This window comes from Sander lucioperca, chromosome 9 (assembly GCF_008315115.2).
Source record: "Sander lucioperca isolate FBNREF2018 chromosome 9, SLUC_FBN_1.2, whole genome shotgun sequence".
NCBI classification, from domain to species: Eukaryota; Metazoa; Chordata; class Actinopteri; order Perciformes; family Percidae; genus Sander; species Sander lucioperca.
In genome coordinates, this window is record NC_050181.1 from 31,264,107 (window position 1) to 31,274,106 (window position 10,000).

Here is a 10,000-nt window from a genome sequence, read left to right on the forward strand (position 1 = left end):
TCTGTACAGCCGGGGCTGATGGGAGTTTGAGTCTATGCAGCTGGGGCTGATGGGAGTTTGAGTCTGTGAAGGCTACATGGTGAACATGTTTGATCTCCATGGTTACCTTTGGTTTAGAGGAATATCAGCTGCTGTTCTGTTTCTGTTTCAAAGATCAATAAAGCTTCACAGTCACTTCCTGGTCTGCTGTCATCTGTTACTGTGACATCATCACTGTGACATCACACCTCCCTCAGTGATTGGTCGGTTGATTCTGGTCTGTGAGCGGTGGAGGAACATTGGAACTGGTTCTCGATGCCCAAACCCAGACATCCCATAATACTGGCCACTGTCACACTCTGGACACCAACCTTTTTACAATGATGTAATCGCATGATGTAATCTGAAAACTGTTGCCTTGGTTACAACAACAACATCAGCTAATCTCAGCTGGTAGTCTGTCTGAGTGGAGGTTTCTAACGGCGTTTTTCCATTACATGGTACCTGCTCGCCTCGCCTCGCCTCTACTCTGCTCGACTTGACTCTACTCGCCTCTACTCGCCTCTACTCTACTCGCCTCGCCTCGCCTCTACTCGACTCGACTCGACTCTACTCGCCTCTACTCTACTCGCCTCGACTCGACTCTACTCTACTCTACTCGCCTCGACTCGACTCTACTCTACTCGCCTCTACTCTACTTGACTCGCCTCGACTCGACTCTACTCGCCTCGACTCTACTCTACTCGCCTCTACTCTACTCGCCTCTACTCGCCTCTACTCTACTCGCCTCTACTCTACTCGCCTCGCCTCTACTCTACTTGACTCGCCTCGACTCGACTCGACTCTACTCGCCTCTACTCTACTCTACTTGACTCGCCTCGACTCGACTCTACTCGCCTCGACTCTACTCTACTCGCCTCTACTCGCCTCTACTCTACTCGCCTCGACTCTACTCTACTTGACTCGCCTCGACTCGACTCTATTCGACTCTACTTGACTCGCCTCGACTCGACTCGACTCTACTTGACTCGCCTCGACTCGACTCTATTCGACTCTACTTGACTCGCCTCGACTCGACTCGACTCTACTTGACTCGCCTCGACTCGACTCTACTCTACTTGACTCTACTTGACTCGCCTCGACTCTACTCTACTTGACTTTACTTGACTCGCCTCGACTCGACTCTACTCTATTTGACTCGCCTTGACTCTACTCGCCACAATTCGACTCGCCTCACTGTGCGTCCGTTTTCCGTTGCAGATTTTAGTACCTCCTCAGCGTGGCTGGTCGTCTATATGCTGGCTCAACGCACACACCAGCGCACAAGTATAACATCAGGCCACTTGAGCTTGTTCTACAGTTCTGTGGAGGCTCCACCAGAGCTTTCTCCGTAGCCTGGGTAGTGGCCTGATGGTTATACTTGTGTGCTGGTGTGTGAGTCGAGCCAGCATGTGTGTGTGTAGTTAGACTGCGGTGAAAGCTCTGCTGGAGCCTCCGCAGAACTGTACAACAAGCAGCGCCGCAGTAAACTGCCGTGACCTAACGTACACACACACAGAAGGTAGAAGGTGTGTTGATGCCAGAAGACACATTTAGTTTCTAAAGAAGCTGGAGGCAGCAAAAAATACACACAGCTGGCTAAACTGTTTAAAGATGGTGGGTTTGTTCAGGACGCCCCCGTCTGTCTCTTTCACGTCACCTTTTGGTATCCGCTCAGCTCACTGGGAACCTCGACTGAGGTGGTACTACATAAAGTACCTGTTAGCAGGTACCAGGTACTTTTTTCGTAATGGAAAACCTAAAAAGGCGAGTAGAGTCGAGCAGGTACCATGTGGTGGAAAAACACGATTAATGAGCCCAAACTGGTGACTGGTTTTATACACTGGTCCCAGGATTTCAGACTCACTTCATATTATATTACATTATATAATATAATATATTTTACTGTATTATATTATGTAATATAATGCAGTAAAATATATTTTATATTATGTATTATATTACATAATATATGTAATATAATATTTTATTATATTATGTAATATAATATAATATAATGTGGTTGTTCAGGTGTTACTGAAGCTAAACATTTAAACTGCTTTCTCATTTAATAATAATAATAATGAAAAGGTTTTCCGGGAGAGTCTTTCTTCATGTTGTCAGGTGACACTAATGACGTCATCTTGTTTAAAATCCAGGTATTAAAACATGTTCAAACTCTGCTCAGCTCTCTGTGCTTTTAATTTGAAAATCTGGAAGCGGAAGTGGGAGTGTGGCGTTTAAAAGAACACCTCCAAACCAAGCGTGTACTATCATGGATGTATTAAGGTTACTACCCTACAGTCTATGGTTACTCCACATCTCCAGACGGCAGCCTGCTAGCCTGCTAGCCTGTTAGCCTGTTAGCCTGCTAGCTGTCAGTGCTAGCCTGTATATCGGTCTGAATAGAACCAGTTTATGAGTTGAGTTTTTGGATAAAATGCCGAGAGTGGCGCGCGAGGCGGAGCTGCGGACTCTGACGGAGGTGAGGCAACATTTAAACATTCCTCTTCAATTCAAAATCAAACTTTATCTGATAGAAAACAAGTCGATGTCTGACTTCATCAGCTGGGAACCGGCTAACAGGAAGTGCTAGCTCCAGTTAGCTAAATGCTAAAAACAAAAAGATCACTTTCAGAGTCAGGACGGCGTTTAAAGATACTAGCCTCGCTGTTAGGTACTACATTAATACACACAGTACACATTAATATATATAAATACACAGGGAATACATTAATACACATAGTACACATTAATACACAGTACACAATGTATATAAATACACAGGATACTAGCCTCGCTGTTAGGTACTACATTAATACACACAGTACACATTAATATATATAAATACACAGGGAATACATTAACACACATAGTACACATTAATATATATAAATACACAGGACACTAGCCTCGCTGTTAGATACTACATTAATACACACAGTACACATTAATATATATAAATACACAGGGAATACATTAATACACATAGTACACATTAATACACAGTACACATTAATGTATATAAATACACAGGATACTAGCCTCGCTGTTAGGTACTACATTAATACACATAGTACACATTAATGTATATAAATACACAGGATACTAGCCTCGCTGTTAGGTACTACATTAATACACACAGTACACATTAATATATATAAATACACAGGGAATACATTAACACACATAGTACACATTAATGTATATAAATACACAGGACACTAGCCTCGCTGTTAGGTACTACATTAATACACATAGTACACATTAATATATATAAATACACAGGACACTAGCCTCACTGTTAGATACTACATTAATACACACAGTACACATTAATATACATAAATACACAGGATACTAGCCTCGCTGTTAGATACTACATTAATACACACAGTACACATTAATATACATAAATACACAGGATACTAGCCTCACTGTTAGGTACTACATTAATACACACAGTACACGTTAATATACATAAATACACAGGATACTAGCCTCGCTGTTAGGTACTACATTAATACACACAGTACATGTTAATATACATAAATACACAGGATACTAGCCTCGCTGTTAGGTACTACATTAATACACACAGTACACGTTAATATACATAAATACACAGGATACTAGCCTCACTGTTAGGTACTACATTAATACACATAGTACACGTTAATATACATAAATACACAGGAAATACATTAATACACATAGTACACATTAATATATATATAAATACACAGGAAATACATTAATACACATAGTACACATTATATATATATATATATATATATATATATATATATATATATATATAAATACACAGGAAATACATTAATACACAGCACACATTAATATATTTAAATACACAGGAAATATATTAATACACATAGTACACACTAATATATATAAATACACAGGAAATACAGAAACGGATACATGGAGTCTGGTGGAAATATGCTGGCTCTATACACGCTAAAAGTCCTGATTATTTACATGGAGTCTGGTGGAAATATGCTGGCTCTATACATGCTAAAAGTCCTGATTATTTACATGGAGTCTGGTGGAAATATGCTGGCTCTATACACGCTAAAAGTCCTGATTATTTACATGGAGTCTGGTGGAAATATGCTGGCTCTATACACGCTAAAAGTCCTGATTATTTACATGGAGTCTGGTGGAGATATGCTGGCTCTATACAACTAACCCTAACCCTAAAACAGAAAATATATAGAACTTAACATGGAGGAGGCTGACTGCACAATGTGTCCCCCTCTCCCCCTCCTGCCCTCCCCCCCTCCTGCCCCCCCCAGTGTGAGTACAGGTGTCCAGGTGAGACCCTGTCAGACCTGCAGATGGTCCGGTCCCTCTTCTCTGATCTGCGTCTCTATGTGGACTACTACTGTAAGTCTCCATTCATTCATCACTCATTCATAGACCCACCCCTGTGGGGCCTACACTTCCCAGAATCCTTTGGGGGATGTAAACAGGAAGTATATTTGTCCAATTTCTAAATGCTGCCCCTACTTTTCTTAAATCTATATGTATAGAATAATGGACACACACAGACACACACACACACACACACACACACACAGACACACACACACACATACACACACACACACACACACACATACACACAGAGACAGACACACACACAGACACACACCCCCCCTCCATCAGCTCTCATTCAAAATCTGCTCCAACAGGTTTTCCGAACAAAGAGAAGAAGAAGCTGGTTTATCTGGCCGGGACACTTCCTGTTTCCTACGACGGTGAGACTCTTCTTCTGTGGTTATATATGCGTCTCTGTGTGTGTGTGTGTGTGTGTGTGTGTGTGTGTGTGTGAGCAGGGGCTGAGAGAGACTCTCAGTACAGTGGGGGCGGAGCTTCATCACGGGGCCCTCTGCTACCAAGTCAAATAAAATAAATAAAAAGGTAAAATATGTGATGAATGCATGTTCTGATGTGTCACTAGTTGAGCCCAGTGAGCCTCTATGTCAAATAAATCACAAAGAAAAGACACCAGTTTAACATGTTAGTATTGATGAAGAAAGAAAGCAGCTAGCCGGTCCAGTACCAATGTTTCAGCACCACGGACAGCAACAGCTGATGGACAGAGATGGAGCTGAACAGCTGTCGCTGTCCGTGGTGCTGAACAGGCCAAGCGCTCTCAATCAGTGCCAGACTATATAACTGACATGGCTCTATTATCTATATGTTTGATAAGAAGAGCTGGATCATCACAACGTGAGATCATATGCAGTAATCAGCTTCTTTCAGATAATAACGGGTCACTTGGCGAGGGCCCCGTTCTCCTCAAGTGACGCAAGATCGGCGCCGTTTGAGGGGCCCCTAACTGGCTCGGGGCCCTGGGGCGACCCCACCCACGCACCCACACTATCTCCAGTACTGTGTGTGAGTCTGTGTGTGTGTGTGTGTGTGTGTGTGTGTGTGTGTGTGTGTGTAACCTCATATCCTGCTCTGGCTCTGTGTTAACAGGAAGTGAGTATAATATCCCAGTGTGCATCTGGCTGCATGAGACCCACCCGGCGTCCCGTCCTCGCTGCTTCGTGTGTCCGTCCGTCTCCATGGTGATCAACCCGTCCTGCTGCTGCGTGGACGCCTCCGGGAACATCAGTCTGGACGCTCTCAGCACCTGGACGCAGGTGAGCACGATTCCACACCTGGCCACACCTGACCACACCTGGCCACACCTGACCACACCTGGCCACACCTGACCACCTGGTAGTAGTAGTGCAGACTCTGTACTACACACTATACTAAATATTAAATTTAAATAATAAGAAATAATTAAATATCCAGCTTTTCAAAATAACAGTTGCAATGTGCAACTTTAAGCTCATTAAACTATTTTCAAAAAAAGTGCTGTAACAGTTTCACAGGCATGGCTCCCATTCTCCTCCGTGACTCGCTCTCTTCCACTTCTCCTGACAACTCTTCTCCTAAACAGCTGTGAGATATCAGAGCTCAGCCCACAGCTTCACTCACTCCAGCAGGTAGTATGAAATAAAGACAGGACACGTCATTTCACTGGGTGTAACTACGCTAACTAACCGTGTGTTGTGAACCGCGTGTAGTGATTAAAAACAACCAGACAACAGCTGTGTCTCAAAGACCGGGCAGCAGCCGGGACGGTGAGAATCCACCGTGAGAGGTGATGATAGTTCCAGTCACTTCCTCATGTATTCACTTGGTTGAACCAAGAGAAGAAAGCCTCACTGATGTGAAGAACAGGACAGAGAAACCTATAGAAATGTTCTCTGCCCACCGTATGCCAACAAGTCCATCACTCCGTCTCTGCCCGGCATGCCCCAGCTGCTGCACATTTGTTGACAAACTCCGACGCACACGCGACGGTGAATTTTGAGCCTTTTGTGCAGCGGATTTTTTTTTTTTTTTTTTTTGACGACCTAGTTAAGCTTAGGCGGCCGCCCGAGCTGCAAAGTGCTGCGGGAAACCCTGCTGGCCACACCTGACCACACCTGGCCACACCTGGCGCTCGTTTGCTCTGGTCTGAGTCAGCTGATCAGTTGGTCACACTGCAGACATCCAAGCGCACTAAAACGTGTGATTATGGCGAGCTCACGCCACGGCATGTTCACGTGAATTAGGCAGCATGATTCCAAACAAAGTCAATGCAAAGACGCACGCCAATAGACGCTAAGTCGCGACATGCGGCGTGAATGAGGCGAGGATGTGAATTGATTCTAGAAATCTAGACCACCCTAGCTGCAGCAGGGTCGTCTAGCAACTCTCCGTTGGCTTGCGAGCTGGAAAAACCAAATTCTAGTCAAGCCAATCACATCGTGTATAGAGTCAGTGGGCGGGGCTTATGGCTGCTGCTGGTGAACAGCGGTCTCTGGAAGACTTGGAGTTCAGCTTTTCTTTGAGAAAAGATCAACGAACGGCTCTGAAGTCATTCTTAAAAAAGGAAGATGTGTTCAGAGTTTAAAGTTGAATCTATCAACTAGCTCTGCTCTGATTGGTTGGAGTGCTATCCTATTGGTGCAGAGGGAATTTGAAAGACAACCATTTATCCCGCCCCTCAGATTGAGCCCAGCCAATGGGGAGTTCCCAGACCCACATCCAGATGTTGGGTCAGCCCCAGACCCAACATCTGGATGTGGGTCTGGCTGGTCAGGCTACCACATATTCGCTTGAATTAAAACATTTGAACTCGATCGAGAAATTTGTGTGTAGATGTGCCGCAACAGCCAATCAGTGTTTAGAAAGGAGCAGCAGCCAATCAGTGCTTAGAAAGGAGCAGCAGCCAATAACTGATGTGTCTGTTGTGTGTTGATGGAGCTGAGCCTGATGGAACCAGACTCCATCCAGAAAACAAGCATTTTAAGAGTAGTTTGCTCGTTGTCTTGCTGACAGACCTGATAAAGTTTCAGTTCAGACTTTTTACAAATCACCATCATGATGTTGTTATTTGGGCTTTATGAAGCTGGGAGGGAAAATCACAGTATACTCACTACGAAAAACTAGACCCAACCAGCCTGTAAATGATGTTCAGGGAGCGCTCACAGCGGTGTGGCCGCGGCGTTTCTGGATCAACGTAACTAACGTCTGCTCTGCCGCCGTCTGCCGGTAAGACTTCATGTTGACGCTATAAATAAAGTTATATTGAACTTCCTGTCAGGGCGTCTCCAACCTGTTGCTGCTGGTGTCAGAGATGAGGCTGGTCTTCCAGAAGGACCCGCCCCTTTATGCCAGGTCACCGGCCAACGCCACACACCCTGCACCGGCCACGCCCCCTGCCGGTGTGCCGGTGTCTGGACAGAAAGGTAAACTTAATGTTCTACCTTAGAGATATAAACGTTATGTTTAGCATTCTCGCTATGTTATGTATGGTAGCTGTTGTATCTCCAAGTGCCCTGCTGAAGCCCCTCCCCCTCTGTTGCAGCCAGCCAATGGGAGCAGAGTAGCGAGACGAGGCGGTCGTACACTGAGGAGCTGCTGGGGATCGACTTCAGTTCTTCATCTTCATCGTCCTCCAACAACCCCTTCCTCTCCTCCTCCTCCTCAGGTCAGACACACAGGTCACATGACATACAGGTCACATGGTACACAGGTCACATAGTAGAGAAAGTTGAGTTTTGTCTTTGTTTGGTTGTAGAAAGTTCAGATCCTCTCAGCAGCAGGATGGGAGCTCTGACGCTGAGAGCAGGATCACCTGTACGCATAGTCCAATCAGGAGCAGCCTCAGACAGACAGATGACCGTCCAATCAGGAGCAGCCTCAGACAGACAGATGACCGTCCAATCAGGAGCAGCCTCAGACAGACAGATGACCGTCCAATCAGGAGCAGCCTCAGACAGACAGATGACCGTCCAATCAGGAGCAGCCTCAGACAGACAGATGACAGCAGCTAGAGCGGACCTCATGAAGGTGAGGAGGTGAGGAGGTACGGTGTGGTACGGTACGGTGAGGTACGGTACGGTGAGGTATGGTGTGGTACGGTACGGTGAGGTACGGTGTGGTACGGTACGGTGAGGTATGGTGTGGTACGGTGAGGTATGGTGTGGTACGGTACGGTGAGGTACGGTGTGGTACGGTGAGGTATGGTGTGGTACGGTACGGTGAGGTACGGTGTGGTACGGTGAGGTACGGTGTGGTACTGTGTGGTACGGTTAGGTACGTTGAGGTACGTTGAGGTATGTTGAGGTACGGTGTGGTGTGGTGCGGTACGGTGAGGTGTGGTACAGTGTGGTACGGTGAGGTACGGTGTGATACGGTACGGTGTACGGTGTGGTACGGTACGGTGTGGTACGGTACGGTGTGGTACGGTACGGTATGGTATGGTGCGGAACGGTGTGGAACGGTATGGAACGGTATGGTACGGTATTGTACGGTATGGTGTGGAATAGTATGGTACTGTATTGTACGGTGTGGAACGGTATGGTACGGTATTGTACGGTACGGTGTGGAACGGTATGGTACGGTATTGTACGGTACGGTGTGGAACGTATGGTACGGTGAGGTATGGTGTGGTATGGTACGGTGAGGTACGGTGAGGTATGGTGTGGTACGATATGGTGTGGAACAGTATGGTACGGTATTGTACAGTGCGGTGAGGTACGGTGTGGAATGGTACGGTACGGTGTGGTACGGTATGGTACGGTAAGGTGTGGAACTTTATGGTACGGTATTGTACAGTACGGTGAGGTACAGTGTGGAACGGTATGGTACGTGCAGTACGGTGTGGTACGGTATGGTACTGTGGTACGGTATGGTACGGTACGTGCGGTACGGTGTGGTACGGTATGGTACGGTACGTGTGGTACGGTGTGATACAGTGTGGTATGGTACGGTACGTGCGGTACGGTGTGGTATGGTATGGTGCGTTACGGTGTGGTACGGTGCGGTACGGTGTGGTACGGTATGGTACAGTGTGGTACGGTGTGGTGCGGTACGGTATAGTACGGTGTGGTACGGTATAGTACGGTGCGGTACGGTATAGTACGGTGCGGTACGGTGTGGTGCGGTACGGTATAGTATGGTGTGGTACGGTATAGTACGGTGCGGTACGGTATAGTACGGTGTGGTACGGTATAGTACGGTGTGGTTCGGTATAGTACGGTGTGGTACGGTATAGTAAGGTGTGGTACGGTGTGGTACGGTATAGTACGGTGTGGTACGGTATGGTACGGTGCAGTACGGTATAGTACGGTATGGTACGGTGTGGTACGGTATAGTACGGTGTGGTACGGTGTTTTCAGTTTCTCTGTCTTGGTCCTCTTCCCCCCTCAGATGGCGGCTGGTCTTCCTCCCGACAAGGCGGCCATCTTCCTGTCTCTGGTCACCCTGGAGGGGCGGGGCTTCAGCCCTGATGATGTCATGGAGGCCGTCAGACTCAGCAGAGATTTCCCATCAGCTCTGAGGTTCCTGTCTCACTGCTGCCCGCTCTGCCAGGACCAAGTGTCCTTCAGCAAGGTCTGTCTGTCTG

At 46.5% G+C, this 10,000-nt stretch overlaps 2 protein-coding genes across 4 annotated transcripts in view; both read left to right on the top strand.

Annotated features, from left to right (window-relative positions):
- The window catches only part of c9h7orf25 (chromosome 9 C7orf25 homolog), a 7,790-nt gene extending 7,311 nt beyond the window's left edge, over positions 1-479 (top strand). The window contains exon 4 of the mRNA XM_031319171.2: positions 1-479. This exon is cut by the window's left edge and continues 822 nt beyond it. The gene's annotated coding sequence lies outside the window, so the exon portion shown is untranslated.
- A 1,857-nt stretch (positions 480-2,336) lies between these two features.
- The window catches only part of si:dkey-181m9.8 (E3 ubiquitin-protein ligase RNF31), a 24,936-nt gene continuing 17,272 nt past the window's right edge, over positions 2,337-10,000 (top strand). For all 3 annotated transcript variants that reach the window (XM_031319175.2, XM_031319176.2, XM_031319178.2), the window contains exons 1-8: positions 2,337-2,503; positions 4,335-4,425; positions 4,734-4,799; positions 5,527-5,693; positions 7,694-7,838; positions 7,958-8,080; positions 8,171-8,442; positions 9,805-9,987. In XM_031319175.2, coding sequence (XP_031175035.1) covers positions 2,459-2,503; positions 4,335-4,425; positions 4,734-4,799; positions 5,527-5,693; positions 7,694-7,838; positions 7,958-8,080; positions 8,171-8,442; positions 9,805-9,987 — 1,092 coding nt within the window. In that variant the 5' untranslated portion in view covers positions 2,337-2,458. The remainder of the gene's footprint in view (positions 2,504-4,334; positions 4,426-4,733; positions 4,800-5,526; positions 5,694-7,693; positions 7,839-7,957; positions 8,081-8,170; positions 8,443-9,804; positions 9,988-10,000) is intronic.